Raw genomic sequence first — 19,346 nt, forward strand, 5'->3', positions numbered from 1 at the left:
GTGTGTGTGTGTACATGGACATTTTAATTTAAGTGCTACTTTAAAATCTAAATAAATGTAGGCAGAAAAGCCAATAAGCGAAGTGACAACAAGGCAAATATAAATTCAAGGTTAGCATAGGATGAAATGCCCAAAAACATGCTCACTCCTCCTCCCTGAAAACCTGAAAAGAGAGAACAGATTTTTAAGAAACTAGTTACTTTGGGAACTAGTTACCAAAAATGAGTTGTTATATCCTGGAACATCACATGGGCAGGGACAGGGGAAATACATTTTTGTGAATGCATCTACATGTTGTATTCATGTTGGGAGATATGCCCAAGCTTTGCAATTTACAAGCTTTGGAATCAGCCAATGTGATTCAAATCCCAGAGCCACCTCCCACTAGCCCTTGGATGGGCAACTCTTGTGGAGTGAACGCGAGTAAAGACCACTGGAGTCCGAACCAAATTAAAATTTAGGGAGCCTTTATTGCTGGCTGGCGGCTGTACTGCCTTCCAGACAGGGAGGTCAGAGGGCAGCCCCGACCCTTTGTGCAAGATCACCTTTTAAGCACATGAACCACATCCTGTTTTTGCAGAGTAAGCAACCCAAGACAAAACAGTTTTTCCCAAATAATGTCAGGCCCATGCTATTGACAGCCATGTTGTTTACAGGGTTCTCCTGTTCTTTGGAAAGCTGAACCATTCTATCTTGCAAGGCTATTTTGTGAGGTGCAAGGGGAAGGGGCCATGAAACCGTATCTCAAGGCCTGGCCTGGTGTCAGCCATGACAACCCTATATGGGGCATAGTCCACGGCCTCTCCGGAGTGCTCAGAAATTCCTACTCTCTAACACTCTGAACCACTGTGAGCCTCGGTCTCCTCACCTATAAAGCAAGAAGAAGCCCTTCCAGATAGGAGTGTTGGAACAATAGAAAGGGCAGCCTGTGCAAAGCTGCAGGAAGGGTAGGGACTGCGAGTTTTCAAGTCTGGGTTCCCTGTGTCATCTCTTCTCTAAGGTGTCCTTTGCAGCTCTGTCGGACTTAAAATCCTATCGGGGGGAGACCGTGAGTCCCCCAAGTCACAGTGCTTGATTGTAACCCTACGTTACAACTTTTATCTAAATTAACATACATTCTCTCCTGTTCTGGGAGCCCCTATTATTTCAGGCATTGCTTTAGGAATTTGGAAAAAAAGGCATAAAGACAAACCAGGAACCTGCTCTCAGGAAGCTTACCTGGGGGAGAGGGGCACAGAAACGCTAACCCTGGAAATGAAGTTATTTCAGAGAATGAGCAAAAGGGGACACAGCCCAGCCGATGTGACTCAGTGGTTGAGTGTTGACCTATGAACCAGGAGGTCATGTTTGATTCCCAGTCAGGGCACGTGCCCAAGTTGCCGGACCAATTCCCAGTAGGGGGCAGCCAGCTGGTGATTCTCTGTCATCACTGATGTTTTTATCTCTCTTTCCCTCTCCTCTCTTTGAAATCAATGAAAATATATTAAAAGAGGGGTGGGGAGACCCAGGATAGAATAGAGTGTGATGGGGCTGAGGTCACAGTGCTTTCGTGAGGAGGAGTGGGGGGCCTCTGTGAGGAGATCCACACTTGAGCAGTGTCCAGAGGGGTGAGAGGCGTCATGTGACCTCTCAGGGGCCTTCTAGACAGATGGACAAACAGGGTAGAGGCCCCAAGGCGAGGATGTGTATCAGACGTTCAAGGAACAGAGAAACCGGTGTGACTGAGCATCCTGAAGGGAAGGGAGAAAAGCAGGGACACAACACAGGCAGTGGGCAGCCAGCCCTGTTGGGCCTGGAAGCAGTCAGGACTGAGCTTTTATTTTAAAAGCAACAGCAAGCAATCAGAGTCCAGCTGGTTGAGGAGACGACTTGGCTTGCCTTTTGAGAGGTCTTGTGGCTGCTGAGTAGAGGCTGGGCCTGGGACAGCCTGAGCGGAGGGGGACCATCTCCGCCTTCTCCTCCTCCCCCCACCACTTTCTCCATGGCCCTTCTACCTTCCTGGACTGGAAGGCTCACAATGGTTTCACATCTGTCCCGGGGCAGAGGTAGCTTTGTACAAATCTCGTTCCGTTCCTTCATCTCTTAGAACGTGCAGAAGTCATTTTTCTCCAATGAAATCACCCAAATGTGTGTCGTTTCAGGTTTTAAAAATCAGTTTGATCGGCCACAGGAAACGTATTTTGGCGTCACTGGGAGACAGGCTGCACGAGGACCCGCCCCAGAAGCCCCCTCGCTCCATCACCCTCAGGGTAAGTGCTCAGGATATGCCTGTTCTCTCCACTCCTGGCCCCCAAACTTAACATGGGGCACGAACATGAAATGACGGAAGCAGTGAGTCAGGAAGTACGGGCTGTGCTGCACACAGCGACCCTTTCCCACCCGAAAAACAATCTCGCTTCTGATTGTGTTTCAAAAGACAAGATTTTTTCCCCCCTCAATTGGTTAAATATGTATTTTTGAGATTTAGATGCTCATTGGCCAACCCCCCACATTTAAAGAACCCATCCCCCCACGACTGCCATCCCACACTCCCATTTACACCAAGAGGGAGGAAGTGAGATTTCTGTCAGACTCCTCAAACCCACTGAAAGAAAGAAAATGGATCAGAGGCCACAGCTAAGTGAAGGTCAATTTGAAATTAAGACCTTAGGGTCTTAGGTCTTTTATGAAGTAAATATTGCCCAGCCTTGCCCACTTCAAACATTAAGGTGAGAGAAGCTAGAACTAAATATTTAATAAACTATTTCAGCAGTAGTTTAGAATTATGGGGCAGCGCAACTAGAGAGAAACCCTACAGGAGGCAGGGAGGACTATAGCAGGAAGGGAAGGAGGACAAGGAGGAAAAGGCCTAGAGGAAGAGAAAATGAGGGAGAGGACTGCCACGCGAAATGGAGGGGGAGGGGCAGCCCATATTCACCGGGTATCTGAGGCCTCCAGGAACTTTTCTAAAATTCATCCAAAAACTGGGCTGTCCATGAGCAGTTGGGGAGTTCCAAGTCTGTGCTCTGTATCTGCTCCTGCACTTGCGTGCCTCTGACTGCCTTTCTGCAAGCGTCAGAAAAGGGAGCGATTGTAACCGATGCACACAGTGCACTTCAGCAGAACGGCCAGCGATGCAATGCAGCAGAATGCCTCTTATCAATGAATTTCAGCCAGCAGCATAACCACCAGCGGCCAGTCAGAGGGTCGGGCAGGACAGGAGCTGTTAAGATTTAAAATGGAGAGGAGGAGGGTCGGTTAATTGGGGAAAAAAGGAGGCATGTAATACTTTAAACAATAAAAGCTATTGGATTTTGTTTAAAAAAAAAAAAAGAATGAAAGAACGAAAGATTTGAGTCTGATTCCGTTTTAAAGAAGAAAATGCACAAAGATTTCGGGAAATGAAAGAGAATTGGCTCCAGGAGGGAGCCCTTAGGAAAAGTGATTATTGGGGCAATTGGGAGACTAGTTGGGACATTCGAAGGCTAGTTGAGGGTTTTGGGAGCAGTGAAAGTAGAATTAGGACCTATTTTTCTCCCTCAATAAGAGGCGCTTCAAATAAATGGGGAGGAAAATGAGGCTAGAGAGAGATGATTGTCTTACCCTCATTTTGCTGCACAAAGAGGGAGAAAGATGTAGGCACCGTCAGGATAGCCCTCCTGGAATGACTGCTTAGAGGAGGCATTCCCTGCTGCTTACTCGACTCTCTTTCCCCTCCCTTCTGCACCGTCCCTCTGACTCCCTGAAGGCGATTCAGGAGAACAGTAGAGATCCCCAAGAAAAAATGCAGAACCTTCATTTATCAAAGGCGGTCCAGAACCTTCGGGGAGCCAGGGAATCAGCACCCTCCAATCCTCCTCTTCCTTGCAAACACTAGAGCCCAGCTGAACACCCGCTCTTATCTTACTTCCAACCATTTTTCCCCAGCTTAAGTCACCTCTGCCTTTGAAAGTCATTCTGTGCACTGCCCTGCTGTCTGCACGTGTGACAGGCTCTGTTTCCGTACTGTGTCCTCTTTCTCAACTGGCTGCCAGACCACTGATTGATGGAGGATCAAGCCCCGGTGGTTCCCATTTAGCTTCCTCGTCATGGCATCTACCATGATGAGGACACAGTCCACTGGAGGATGGTTGTGTCAAGGTTGCCTGACCTCTGCATCCTCTCTCCTGAGATCACCCACTGTGCTGGTTGGAGAAAAGAGCCTGACTCTTTGTACTCTAACCCTTTGGCCTGAAATCCTTAGAAGGGGGAGAAGTATTGACTAGATCATGCCATTCACAAGATGGTGGGATGCCACCCACATCTTGGCTGTTGATTCAAAAAGAAACCCCCCACCCCCACAGTGTGTCTTGTCGGTATTTCACAATTTTGCAACCAAAGGTTAGCCGCCAAAACGTGGTATTTACTTCATGATGTATTTCCATTCAGGAACCCAGTGGTAATCACACTCCTCCTCAGTTGTCTCCATCACTTAGCCAAAGCACTTACACCACTGGTGGCTCCCTAGACGTTCCTCACATTATCATGCAGGGCGATGCAAGGAGGAGAAGAAATGAAAACTACTTTGATGATATTCCCCGATCAAAACTGGAGAGGCAGATGGCCCAGGTAAGGTGTTACTTAAATGCCTTGGTAATGTTCTTTTGCCTTTCACCCGTATCACAAAATGTATTCTAACGCCGAGCGATAGCTAATGATGCCTGTTGTCCACACCAGTGGGAATTTGACCGTTGTATGCCATCGCTTTCATTCCCTGTTCACTTGACCTAGATTGAAACGGATCTTTCTGGGAATGGGAGGTATACACAGATGCTTGGTTTTGATCTTGACTGAAGAAATTATGTCCGCTCTCATTGGATCCAGAAAGTCTTTGCCCTAAAGGGAATAATTACTGGGCAAGAATGAAATCATAATGAAACAAATAATAAAGGTCTAGATGAGAACATGTAAATGGGCTGGATGACGGAGCAGAAATCAGGGGAAAGTGTTAATTCTGATAGTGTTGTTAATTTCCTCCCAAGTTTACACGTCTACGTAGAAGTGTTCTATTGGGACTCCTAGTTGCATCATCTCACGTTGTGAAGTTGAGTAGCTGAAAATGACGACGCTGCCCGACACTTAATTACTGAAAAGAGAAATCTGTTGTGTTCAGACCTTTCCCTGTTTTGGTGTAGACGTCCAGATCTGACTTGTCCTCAAATGGCCACTCTAAGACGAGAGTGAGCGGTAGCCAAACAGTGATGCTGTTTTTAAATGCACATTTGTGTGGACAGCTAGCCCTGCCGTGTAGCCCTGGGATTCAGACATATGGATTTGTTGACAACGATCGGCAGATTCGACCCTTTTCATCCTCATTCTAGGTTCAGACTGATGTGTTGAAAGGTTTCTCTCTGCCTCTAACACCTGAGATGAAAATTCCAAGGTGAAAATTTGACTGTAATTGCTTTGCCTTGGTTGTTAAATATTTTTCTCAACTGTTTGGTGAGATTCTGTTTTTTAAAAGCCTTTGGCAAATGTTCTATGCTGCTACTCACAAAAGAAAAATGTGAAGAGAATGTTCTGGAAACTATGGCTATTCTCCCTGCTAATGCCCCAGGAAAAAAAGGGGGGGCTGATATATTGTGTATCCTTTTAGCTCTCTCAATTTTGAATTGTTCTCTGAGTTCTTTGTGTAAGGAATGACAACGTTGGGATTGTGGAGAATCTTTATTGAAGGAAGATGGAAAATGTAGGAGAGATAAGAAAAGAATAATTTCCCTTTCTCTCTTATTACGTGTGGTCTTGTAATCCTTATTACTATTTTCACTGAAGTTCTTTCAAATAACGAGTCTGAGAGGTTTTTTTCCTGAAAGCTGTTCGTATATTTCCTGCTACTTGTTAGAATTTGTGAATCACATCAGTGGTTAAATCTCTCTAAAGACAGCATTTCAGAGACATGGTGGGTTTTTATCTTGAACCATGTAGTCTTTATGTATTAATGCAAACGGGGTGTTTTCCGAACCCTTCTCTCTGCTGGGTAAGGGAGGGTTGTGTGTTGATGGAACATTAGCTCTTATTGACTGTGTCAACTTCAGGAACAGAATCACCCATCTCGGCTGCTCATATAATTGATGAAATTTCTCCACATGGTACAGCTTTTCCAAAGAGGAAATTAATTACTCTTTCGCCTATGTATGAACTCTCGGGGTGCACTAGCAAAATTTCTCCCTTCCTTTCTTTATGAGAGTCACAAGCTGGGCCAGTAGTACCTTTTGAATAGCCTAGATCCGTGGTCAGCAAACTGTGGCTCGCCAGCCACATGTGGCTCTTTGGCCCCTTGAATGTGGCTCTTCCACAAAATGCCTGGGCAAATCTATTTTGAAGAAGTGGCGTTAGAAGAAATTTAAGTTTAAAGAATTTGGCTCTCCAAAGAAATTTCATCGTTGGGCTGTTGATATTTGACTCTGTTGACTAATGAGTTTGCCAACCACTGGCCTACCCAGTCTGTTCCTAAGTCCCTGAAGTCCATCTTCAGGGTTTCTCTCCTGTTGCTAATGGACAGGGAAATGCAGTTAAAGAGAATCATCAAGACAGATTCGTTTTCAGGAAACACTCTACTGCAAGCATGTCACACTCACCGCCCTGAGTTTGACCTGCTTGCAATGCCTATCTGAGCCTCCACTAGAGTGATCTGGATGATCTGGATGATCTGGATGATCTGGAATTCCAGCCGTAGGCGAGAAGCCTGTGCTCTCAGTGGCTGCAGTCATTCATGGGAGTTTTGCCTTCTTAAGGGCTGCTGATCAAATGTTTGGAAATGCTTTGCTTCACTTGGAAACACAATGCTGACACTTAAATTAAGACAAAGTTGATGTCCATTCCACTTATTAAGTTCCTTTGTTGGCAAATATTTTTTTTCAAGTAACAATGGAGTGGCGTTTAATTACTTGTTTTCCATTTAAGCCAATATGAAAAATAGCTGTTTGGGAATACAAGGGCTTTGCAAATGTGGCTGTTGTTTGCTTTTATTCTGATAAAAGCAGTATTCTGCCTCAAATTATCTTAGATGAATATGTGAGAAGCAAAATTGAGTTTAGCACTAATAGCATTTTTTAAACCACTGAGAGTAATGATATAAACACATCTAAATAGTGGGTTTCCTATTATGCTAAAACATAGCTTTTCGAGCCTGTAATTCTAAATTGGACACATTAGCTCAGAAGTTCTGAAATGTCCTCCTATTTCCATACACCTAATAAATAAATGTTGCACTCACAGTTATGTAATAATACCTAGAGCTTTTAAACTTCCCAAATAGTTTCACATCTGTTATCTCATTTTAGCACAAACAAGGTATATCCCGCACAACCATTGATGTGTGTGCAGCACGTGGCAGATCAGCTTTTAAGTCGAGTGCTGTGGGGATGAGATAGTAAATGAAAATATGGGGGAAAGATCAGAAGGAGGAAAAATATTAGGTCTAGTAATAATTAATGTCGTTTTCTAATACTTTTTTTAAAATCGAATTTATTTAAACAATACAACAAAATTTAATCAACAATATAGTTGCTGTTGTTTTCTACTACTTGTGCCCAACGCTCAGGAAGCATTTTAATCCCTCTATTGTAAAATTCTTGTGATTTTGATGCAAAAAATTCGGTCAATGCATTTTTGAGGCATTCTTCATTATTAAATTTTTTTCCAAGAAGAAAGTTTTGCAAAGAACGAAACAGATGGTAATCGGAAGGGGCAATATCAGGAGAATATGCAGGTTGAGGAAGAACTTCCCATTCCAACTGGCGCAGTTTTTCAGCAGTGATTCTTGCAGTATGGGGTCGTGCGTTATCGTGGTGAAGAATTACGCCCTTCCGATTAATCAGCGCGGGTTCTTTTTCTCTTAAAGCTTGGGCTAACCTTTCCAATTGGGCACTATACACTGCACTTGTAATGGTTTGGTTAGATGGTAAAAGTTCATAATGAAGAATTCCTTTAAAATTCCACCAAACACACAACATCACTTTTTTCGCATGCAAGTCAGGTTTTGGCGTGGGCTGCGGAGCCTCATTTTTGTCCAACCATTGAGGCCGCCTTTTCAAATTAACATACAGCACCCATTCTTCATCTCCAATAACAATTTGCTCTAAAAACAGCAAACGGTTTTGACGAGAGAGGAGCAAACTGCAAATTGTGACTCTTTGATTACGGTTGTTGTCGGTCAACTCATAAGGAACCCATTTTCCAAACTTTTGGACTTTGCCAAGTGCACACAATTGATTGGAAATTGTTTCTTGTGAACAATTTAAAGTTGTCACAAGCTCTTGTTGGGTAATTTGAGGATTTTGCACCAAAAGAGCTTGAAGAGCTTCTTGATCAAAATTGGACACACGGCCTCGACCACTCTTGTCATCTAACGAAAAATTCCCCTCGCGAAATTTCTCAAACCAACGCTGGCATTTTCTGGCGCTAACTGCATCTTGACCAAGAGCACTACAGACGTTTTTTGCAGCCTCACTTGCTTTTCTTCCTAATTGGAACTCGTAAAGCATGCAGTGCCGAATATGCTCTTCATCCGCCATCTTCTTAGCCCTAGTTTTGCCACAAAAACCAAACCAAACACAAACTTTTTCAAGCAAAACTTGTTAACTGCACTTCACACGTTCTGTAGATACCACGTGTTTAAAGGTTATGTCAATACAAGTCAACGCCAAGCAAGATTTTAAACGAATGTTTAAAAACGACATTAATTATTACTAGACCCGATACTTTCAGTCCTTACCGCCTAATCTCAATCTTTAGAAATATTCTTGAATGATATTTAGGAGAAATCAAAGTACTCTTAAAATGGATACTAATGAGGGTAGGGGGACAATGAATACTAAATAAGAGTGATGGGATTAATAAAATTTAAAGACCACATTTTCAAACTTATGAAAATGGTGCAAACCATTTGGAGAAGGCCTCTGTTTATAGAAAATAGTTATGGAAAATGAAATAATGCCTCCATTTTCACAAAATAAAAAAAGATTTCTAAAAGGAAGAGAAATACATATTTTTGCACAACCTTTGGCTTAATATTCATGAGGAAATTCATAATGTAAAGGTCCTTGTGCTTTGAACACTCTCATCTAAATGAAAATATTAATATCGCTGGGGCCGTGGCCCTATCTGATGAGCACAAATCTGAAAGCAGGCATGAATTACATTTTAAAGGCAAGGAGACTGGGAAATTCCCTGACTTGGTCCAGGGAGCAGAGCTCACAGGAAACCAAATTAGAACTTGCTGGAAGCAGCATGTGAGGCCCTACAAAGGTTTTGTCTAAATTGCTTCTAAATCATAGAAAGCTGATTCAGTTCAAAGTCTAGTATTTTCTCATCCAAACAGTACAACTTAATAAGTATGACTAGATCAATTTCTCCTTTATTTGAAAGCATTTTACATATTATATTAGTTCTACAAATATTCATTCTTTTTTTAAAAAATATATACTTTTATTGTTTCAGGAGCAAGGGAGAGAGAGAGAGAAACATCAGTAGTAAGAATCATTGATCGGCTGCCTCTTGCATGCCCCACACGTGGCAGATCAAGCCTGCAACCCAGTCATCTGCCACAACCAAGATAGAACTGTGACCTGGTTATAGTTCAACACTCAACCACTGAGCCACGCCGCTGGCTGGGCCAAATATTCATTCTTTTGATATTGTCAGAGGAAGAGAAATGGAAACAGCCCTGGCCAGGTCCGTGTCAGGGGTTTCAAGTGCGGTGTTTTAGTTAACCCTCACAGCAGCTCGTTCTGTACTGGAGGAAGCCCAGGTGAGTGAGTGCTTGGCCTCACCACCAGTACACTCAGAGCCAGCACTCCAGCCCTGCTACCTCCATGGTCCTGATGCCCTGTGGGCTGCCCTGTTTACAATGATATAAAATGTTTAATAACAGTTCAACAAACTAACTTCCCCCATGCTCTAATATTAATAGATCACACTTACATAGGCACAGTGAGCAGATCGAGCATAAAATCACTAGTTGTGGAAACTTACTGAATCAGCTCATGGTTAACTACCACGAAACCCAGAACTACAGTGGTTATTTGTTGATTCTTTTGGTGCCAACCCATCCTGCACCTCCTAGTAAAACCTCTGCCCTTCTCCTGTGTTTGTGAAGGTCTGGGGTTGTTGCATTTACGGAGAAGTTCTTGCTTATGGGATTCTCCAAACAATGGATGCTGTATCTTTAGTGGATGCTTCGGTTGGGGTTCTCATTTGGGTCCTCTCTGGCTCTGTGACCTGTACCAAGTCTTGTGGTTTCTCTGAACTTCCATTTCCTTGACTTTAAAATGTAGGTAATGCTGCCTCTCTGCTTTGAGTGTGTCAGATAGGATGATTCATGGGAAAGTATATTTCAAACCATAAATCACTACATGTTTAGATGATATGACTAGCACAGATGACTCTCAGCCCCTAATTCAAAGGTCCTGATCCATCATAGGGCCAGCTAATGCCAAAACTATCAGAGGGCTATCCGTTCTATAAGCACAATCATTTTTGTTCTGGTGTGATCTGGGCTTTGAGTGTATATTGAAAATGGAATTGGAATTTTCCTCTTTATATTTTAACTAAGGGCCTGGTGCATGAAATTCGTGCACGGGAGGAAGTGGGTCCCTCAGCCCAACCTGCACCTTCTCCAATCTGGGAGCCCTGAGGGGATGTCCTTCTGATGGCTTAGGCCTGCTCCCTATGGTTCTCTGCTTTCTGAGGACCTACCTGCTTAAAAACAGCCCAACTGTGTTAAAAGCAACAGCATTTTAAGCGATTGTTCCCCCACAAACTACACAAGATTTCTCATTCCTTTGTTTTATCAGATTATTTTTAGTGCCCATAAGTTAGTGGCTGTTTTTTAATTTAGATTTTCATCACTACTCAGAAAGGCTTAGCCTGTCTGTGACTTTAACATTTTCTTCTATGAAGGTGCAAAGGCCAACTTGTGATACTAAGCACAGACAGATAATATATAACCAAAAAAAAAAAAGAAGGTTAAAAGAATAAGCTCAGTAAGCTCTTCCGTCAGGAACTCCCAATTTGACATCCTGTCACATTGACAAGCTGACACGCCAGCTTCAGAGGTACCTTGGGATGTTGATGATCTCTGTGCCCGGATTTCGGGCCAGGAACTAGACCACCAGCCATCTACTTCCCCAGGCAAAAGTGGAAAACTTTGCTCTCATCCTTGAAACAAACCTGATGGTTGTACACCTTGTTTACGAATGTGGACAATTAATTGCCTTTTCTCAACATATACATTGCTCTCCCTGTGACAACCTGGGATTGGAAATCCCTATAGGATGACTGTCTTCAGGCCACATTGGCATGTTCATTGGTCTTAAAAAATAATGGGAAGAAGTAGGAGGTATTTTAGGTTTTGATGCTGATCTTAAAAATCTTGGTTCTTTTATTCTCTATCAAACCCATCAGTGAGGCAAATGAGGTGGCCAGCGGCTTGCTTAGACAGATGCTGGGCAGACTGTAACACCACTGGTCATTTCGCTAGGGAAGCTCTGATGTCTCCCTTTCCCTCTATGAGCTGGGCCTTCGCCAAGGTGAATGTTTCCAATTAAAACCAGACCATGGGTTTTTTTTTCCTTTTAATCAGTAGAAAAGATCCTACTTTCAACGGAATAAATAAGAAATCTGACAGTCTTTAAAAAGCCCTGTTTCAGCGGCATTGACCTTGTGATATTTCACGGTGCCTTAGGCTTCTTCACAAAGAGGCACACCAGGCCATTTTTCCACTTGTTAACTTTTCGGAATGCTTCTCATTATATTCAGTCCAGTCTGGGGGTTCACAGGGCAGAGCTTTGGCTGGTATAATCTGACCTTGCTAAATTTTTTCAAGGGTAGGGAAAAATTCTCTTATTCTCCTTCTCCCTCTTCCTTTTCTTTTCTTGGTATTAAAAAAAAAAAAAGCGAGGGTTGTTGTTGTTTTTCATGTCTGGAGGAAACAGGGCCAATTATGCAGTACTGTCTGAGTTAATTTCGTTTATAGATGACTAAGGTAACATATTAGTAGGGACTCTTTTGGGTGCTTGCAAGTAAATGAGAAACCCACTCAAGATGTTAAAGCACAAAAGGGCATATATTTGAGTCACTTCACTGCGAGTGCACACAGTCCTGATCCCAGTATGCCTTCCCCTTGGGCTCTGCTGTCTTCTGGGCTAGCTTCTTACCCAAACAGGTTTTCTCTACAGGAGAGGAGTGTCGAGTTCAAGTCCTGCTAAACTTGAACCTATAAGAGAGAGGGTTTATCTTTCTAAGAGTTCCCCCAACAGTCCCAGGATTGAGTCCCATTGGTTCAGATCAGCCTGGTTTGGATCACTTATCTGCCCTGAGCTAATCACAAAGACAGGAGGGGGGTGATTAACCAGGCCTTGGTCACAGGCCTGGAGAAGGTTTTAGCTCCACCTGAACCACGTGGATGGAAAGGGGTGGGAAGGGGCTCCTCCCATAGACAGTCAAAGGGCTGTGGCCAGAAGTGGGTATGGATTCCAGGCAGGCTCACTTGAATAAACCCACGTTGACTTTTGAATGAGAATGTCTGATGGAAAACTACTACGTCGTTGCAGGTACTGACTTCATTTTTTCATACTTAATTTGGTGAGTTTTTTTTTTTTTTAAGTAATGAAATCAGGGTTAAAAATTCCATCTCTGGTGTCTGTTACCTCTATAATCTAGAACAGGTCTCTTAGCTACTCAGAGCCTTTGTTTTCTCTTCCTACTGGGAGATTAATGCCCCCCTTACAGCATGGTTTTGAGACCCAAGTAAAGTAATATTTGTCAAGGTATCCTACAAACTACAAAGCTGTAAGTTTGGGTTGTTCTAGATATTATTATTATTATTATTATTATTATTATTATTATTATTATTTGAGATAGCTTCTCGTTTTCTACATTATGCTTTTTCAACTGCAACTGGGAATAAATGTCTTTTAGAGTAAAGCTCATACTATCTGGCTGTGTTCTACAAAACCACTTCTGTTTCCCAGCTTGCAAGCCCAGACTAACACTTGTGCACTGATACGGAAACAGTCGTTCTTGGGAACGCAAACACAGTGCAGGTTCTTATCGTACCATAACCTAATTAGCATTGGGGCTCTTTGGAAAGAATTTAGGGATGGTATTTAAATACTTCTAAATACTCTATGACTTGGCACATATCAAAATATATCATACTCTATGTTAAAATATTTTATTTATCTTAAAATGTTGGCTATGTAAGGACAAGGCCTGACTGACCCTGCCTGTGTCACTTGTTAATTCCCTATAATAAGCACTCCATAAAGTTGATCAGATTACTTTATACAAGGTTATAGGCACAAAAAAACCACATGTTTCTAGGACTGCAAATTGGACATAAATTGAGATGGTCTCAAATTGTTTAGAGCAATAAACTACCTAGAACTACAGTGTGTCACCTACCTGGCTTGATCTGGTAGTTCATTGTCATCATTGTCAGAGCCCGCACTGATGAATGCAACTTTATAATGAGGAAACTGGGACCCAGAGAGTTTATGTTGCTCCTTCCAGACCACACAGGTCATGAGCAGAGCCAGGATTCACACCCAGGCCTTAGCCACTATGTGCTGAACACCTATGTTGTCTCTATAAACTGGTCCATGATGCCCTCTAGAAACTCTAGAACCCCAGAGGTCTTCAATGCCATGTTTTGAGTCCTTCAAGAAATTCTGTTTATAACATCTAATCCCTGATGTAAGTGCGAAGTTAGAAGAGAATTGAACCTCTAGGGGAGCATTGGATAAACATTGTATTTGAAGACAATCCTTCGCTCTGGACATCCCATTTTTCATCCTTTCTAAACAATTGCTTCATGTCAACAGCTGTGAAATGAGGTGACTCCCTCTCTATGTGGGTCTCTATGTTAATGAGGTTTGAATGTAGCATCACACAGCTGTATGTGCATAATACCAAGAAGATTCTTCTGTTAAAGGAAAACAGGATTTTCGTGTGGGAAGGGGCCAGAAAATGCCTCTGGTTCCTGCCTCATGATGCATCACCCTCTCTAATGCATGCTTACCAGACAGCCACAATCTTCTGTTTAAACTTGTCCCTGGAAAGGTGGCCCCCACTCGGTGAGGCAGCTCCACCAGTGGAAAAGTTCCAACTGGTGGAACTTTCATCCTGTATTAAATTGAAACAAGCCTTCCTAGAATTCCTAAGTAGTTAATGCTATCTTCTGAAACAATGAAGAAACCTGCTCCTTGCTGAGAACAGTCCTTTAAGACTGAAGACAACCTCTGTCCTCCCCTCCCTATATTAACCATAGCTAGCTCCTTGCCAATATCATTCTGATAAGTTAATAAGTGGGATGTGGGCTACACAGCATCCTGATTCCCCAGTCTGGAAGTTTTCCAGCCTTTGTTAATGGCCATGAGTCATGGCTCCCTTCTCAGCCCTCAGCAGTGGGTGTGTGTGTGTGTGTGTGTGTGTGTGTGTGTGTGTGTGTTTAACCTCAATGCAGGATTTTGCATTAACATTATTACTTTCCAGCTAAAATGTTTTTTTCAAGTTTACCCAACAACCCTTCTACCAATGGCTTTTTAAAACTGGACCAATACTCTGTGTATCAGGGATCCTTTCCTGACTATGTAATGTGCTCATTTTAAAAGCTTACCTCAAAGAAAGCACGTCTTTCAAGTAACCCTACAACCTATCGATTTCAGTGCTAAGTGGACAGAAAGGAGGAGGGAAACTGTAACCTTCTACCAGAGACCTCTTAGGTTGGCATCACTCAAGGTAATAGTTCAGCTAGACCTTTTCTTAAATGTTTTCCACAAGGATAAAAAGAGGAAGCGGATCTTGAAAACATCATTGAATGAATGGCTTTGTCCAATACCTCTCTTCTTACCAGAGGCAGGAAGCGGTATTGAGCTTATAGTTAATAAATGGATTTAAATAAAGAAAATGACAGCCTCAGCTTGCAAGAAAGGCACATAATGTATATTTTAAAGAGATGTTACAGGCAAAGAACAGCATTACTTTGCAAAATCGAGTTTCTTTGCAGCAATTCATGTTTTGATAAAAAGCTGATCACTGCTTTTCTGAGTGAGTTATTAATATTTCTGCTTTTTAGTGGTCCTGAAAAATGTATGTGATGGCATCCAAACTTGGAGGTAGAACAAGTAAAATAGCCCATACTGCAATAAATAGCATGATTCCAACTGACTTAAATTCCCTGCAACACCCAGAGAACCTGGGGAGCTGCCCAGCAGAATCTGGAGTTAGTGTTCCACTTTCCTTTCTCTGCTCTATTTTTTTTATAAATAATTTTGTAATTTAGGTTCACAACTGTCATGTTAGGAATGCAGGTTATATATTATCTCTACAAATGAATAACAGGAATCACATAGCTTATAGTTCTCTCCTACTTTGACAGCTGAGGCCTTATTTTATGTGCTGTCAGTTCCAGAATCGGAATTGGAAGGAAGAAAGGGAGGGGAGAGGGGAGGGAAGGAGGGAAGAAGGGCGATAGAGTGGGAGCGGGGAGGGAGGAAGGAAGAAAGGAAGGACAACTGTAAACTTGGACAGGCTACAGGTAATATCAGAATATATATATGATGCCAGTGTATTTATGATGGGACCAAAGGTGGTGTTTATTACTTCCGCCCACTTTTGCTAGATCGATTAATGCCGACACCAGCCACAGTGGGTCACACATGGAGAAACGACTGTTGGCCTGGCTTTTCACATCCAGCAGGTGATTGCCGATCTGTCCAAGAATTTCCCTGTTGACATAGGGGGAAGGTCACAATCACAAAGGTTTGCAAGGACTGCTCTTAAGAAAGATGGAGAAATGACAGGACGCAGCATTTTCTTGAGTCCAGCATCCCCTGCAAATAAAATACTTCATCTGAATCCTTTGATTAAAAGGGTTAGTAGGGTAGGGTGCCAGGTGGGTACTGGACTCATTGGGGGAATCCCTTCCTAAGTTATATAAATGTCTAACACTATGCCATACACCTGCAACCAATGTGATATTGAACATCAGCTGTACTTGAAAGATTTTTTTTTTAATTTTTATTATCACAATAAAAAATAATATTAATTAATTAAAAGATAACTGATAAGAAACCCTGAACTTGAGTCATTCGCAATATAGTTGAGAAGAATCACATACAGTTAGTTCAGAGCCTTGTACATTTCGCACAACTCACCTAAGAGGAGAGAAGGAGGAGGAGTCCTGCACCTGTAAAAGAAGAGATGATAAGATTCTGGCCTGCGGGTAATGGGGGAGACAAGAGGTTGCGGGTTTCTGGTTTCCTGACCAGGTTCACTTAGTGCCCCCTGGAAGAAAGGCTGAGGCCTGGGGACTGTTCCTGTGGAAGCAAAGATGCACCCGAGGTGTTTGAACTGGATTTGTTCGATTCCATCCTCTGACAGAGCTCATTTCATTTCAGTCCCAGCTCCAGGAGCCATGGAGACTGCTGGCTCCTGGCTCTTGGCTGCGGGCGGGCGCCTCCTTGGTTGGGGTGCCCTTTTTTCTTTTGCCTTTGAAGCTGTTTTGTTCTCTCTTCAAGTTTGTTTTTTGTTTTATTATAGAAGCGCTGTCATCCGAGAGAAGGAATTGACTTTTTTCTTTGGCTTTTGCTCGGAACCTTTTCTATTTCTTGTTGGGTTCTATGTGGTAAATTTCTGAACACCTCGTACTATGAAAGAAACAAAGCAAAAAAAAAAGAGAAGAAACAGGAAAAGTCAAATTTTTTTTCAGGGCTAGAACAAAGCAAAAAATTCCCCACTGATAGAATCTGACCAGAGGGCTCTATTCATACAAGTTTCTTTATTAAACTAGCGATGCAGCATCGGCCAACTCCCGGAAGATCTTCAGAGCCTAATTAAAGTTGTTGAGGTGATGGAGGTATTGGTAGCTTGCTCCATTCCAAGACCCACCATTGGCCTCTGAATCCTAGTTTACTACTGGTCCTGATGATAGAAAAAGGGTGGTGTCCATAGCAATTTCCATCCCACAGTCATCCACTAAAAGCCAGGTGGATGCCTACTCACTTTGCAACCCAAGCCCTGCACCAAATGGATGTGCAGTTACTATTTTTGAATGAATGTCCAGGTGCCAGGGAGACAAGTTCTTGTGCTCTGAAGTTTTTTCAGATTTTCCATTTCTGCTTGAAAGAGAAATCCCTTTGCAGTGTGGTCAGCGTAGACTCAGTCTACACTAATAAGAGGATATGCAAATTGACCATCACTTCATGATGCCTACCAGCCAATCAGTAGTAGGCATGCAAATTAACCTAACAAAGCTGCTAGCGGCCCTGCCCCCCAGCTGCTCCAGACCTCTAGGCAGCACACATGCAGGTGTGGAGTGGCTGGGCTTGGTTGGACACCTGGTATGAGGGGGGAGGCAGGGGGCGGAGGGAGCTACAGGAGTGGCGCTCTGGCCAAGGCAAAGACAGAAGGTGTTGGCCAGAGCGAAGGCCTGGGGCCTGGGTGCCAGAGAACTGGTGCAGGCAGCCAGGGGAAGGAATGCCTATTGCACAAATCTTTATGCAACAGGCCTCTAGTTTGGATATAAAATGCTGAGTGCTCAGGGAAGGCTTCTCTGAGGAAGGGGCATTGAAGGAAGTGAGGGCTGTCCCTGCAGTCTGTGAAGGAAGGACATTTCCGGCAGAGAGGAAAACACATGCAGAGGCTTTGTAGCAAGAATGTGCTTTGCTGTTCAGAACCAAGTGAGCAAGAGGAAGAATAGTAGAAAAGAGGGTGGAGAGGGAAGGCAGGGATGGTGCCAGAGGATGGAGATTCTTGCAGGCCATTTTTAGGATTCTGAATTTTCTTGTGAGTTAAATGGGGCCAAGTGGCATTCTGGCTATTGTGTGGAGAATAAGGACTAAGGGGGCAAAGATGAAAGTAGTGAGACCAGTTTGGAGGCTAATACAATAAACCAAGTAAGAAAAGGTAGTGGCTTGGACCAGGTAGGTGATAGGGGGGTGAGAAGATTTTAGGAGATCCAGTGGGATTTCCCGCTAGGTTGAGTGCAAATGGAAGTAGAAGGACAGTTACAACTGGAAGAAGGGGGTTGGCATTTACTAAGAAAGCTTAAAGTGGAGGTGAGATCATCAGGAGCTTAGCTTCGGGCATTTAATTTAAGGTTACGATGCCTATTCATCATCAAAGTAGAGCGATCAAGAAGGCAACTGGATATCTGAGTCTGGAGTTCAGCAGAGAGGTCTGGGCTAGAGATACAAGTGTGAGAGTTGGGACTGGATGAGACCACCTCATACAGCCAGAGAGGGAAACCGGACTGATGGGATCAGATCAGAGGACTATCAGATCCTGGGAACCAGCAGAGGAGGCTGAGAAATGGAAGGACTGATCAACGGCGTCAGATGGGTCAGGGCAAACGAGCAGGTGGGTTTGGCAGAGTGATGGGTGCTGCAAAGAGCAGTTTCAGTAGAGTGGGCTTGGGTGCAACAGGAAAGGGGAAAGTAGAGCCTGTGTGGATACCTTTGGGGGAATTTGCTTCTTAAAGAAGAGCAGAAATTGAGCAGGATCTCAAGGAGGATGTTGTGTCAAGGGAAGAAGACTGTTTACTTGGAGTGCAAGATGTTACAGCACTTTTTGAGAATGTCCCAGTAAAGAGAGGTTGGGGAGGAATGAAAGATGGAGAGACAGCTTATTATAAACTACTTGATTGCTACCAGTTGAGCAGAAAAGAAGTCCACCTTTAGGAGCAAAACCTTGGAAATAAGTAAAATGCTTTCATTTTATTCTTAGGTTTTCATTGCAAATATGTTATATTCTCTGAACTGAATTCATACTAACCTGAAAGACAGATGGTAACAAGAGCAAGATGTATGTTGTATTTTAAGAAAACGTTTCCAGAGTCAGGAGGCAGGTTTGAACTAAAGATAAAATTAGGCATCCCCCAAATTTCTGTTGACTTCATCATCAAAGAAGTAAACACTAAAGTATTAATTTTATATCAGTTGTAAGGCTACTATATTTTTACTTAACCCCCATTTATTTGGATATCATGATGATTCGGGTTCAGATCAACTACATTACCAATATATGTGGGAAAGGGTTGAGAGAAAATTAATAAGCAAATGAAATTGTAAAGGGGTGTTTAAAATCCTTTTATAGAATTGTTTCCAAGAAGCCCTGTAACATGCAGGCATGCTAATTACAAATGTTCCTACCCTCATCAACCAAGTTGGCCACATTTTTTCAGCTCTTATCAGGAAAAATGAGAACATTTCTAACAAGAAGTCGGCAGGGTTGGTTTCTGGTGCATTTTACCAGAAATGTGTCTGCAATGACTAGTTGAAAGGCACAAGTACTAACGATCACTGGACCAGCTACAAATGAGAATG

General features: G+C 43.0%; 1 protein-coding gene across 14 annotated transcripts in view; it reads left to right on the forward strand.

The window, feature by feature from the left end:
• ANKS1B (ankyrin repeat and sterile alpha motif domain containing 1B) overlaps positions 1–19,346 on the forward strand; it is a 757,254-nt gene that overhangs the window by 682,288 nt on the left and 55,620 nt on the right. For 11 of the 14 annotated variants that reach the window (XM_036456619.2, XM_036456625.2, XM_036456621.2 and 8 more), the window contains 2 exons: positions 2,142–2,249; positions 4,408–4,587. In XM_036456619.2, coding sequence (XP_036312512.1) covers positions 2,142–2,249; positions 4,408–4,587 — 288 coding nt within the window. The remainder of the gene's footprint in view (positions 1–2,141; positions 2,250–4,407; positions 4,588–19,346) is intronic. The other 3 variants (XM_036456628.2, XM_045587622.1, XM_045587623.1) reach the window with 1 other exon arrangement.

The sequence above is a fragment of the Pipistrellus kuhlii genome, unplaced genomic scaffold, assembly GCF_014108245.1.
Source record: "Pipistrellus kuhlii isolate mPipKuh1 unplaced genomic scaffold, mPipKuh1.p scaffold_m20_p_3, whole genome shotgun sequence".
Lineage (NCBI taxonomy): Eukaryota > Metazoa > Chordata > Mammalia > Chiroptera > Vespertilionidae > Pipistrellus > Pipistrellus kuhlii.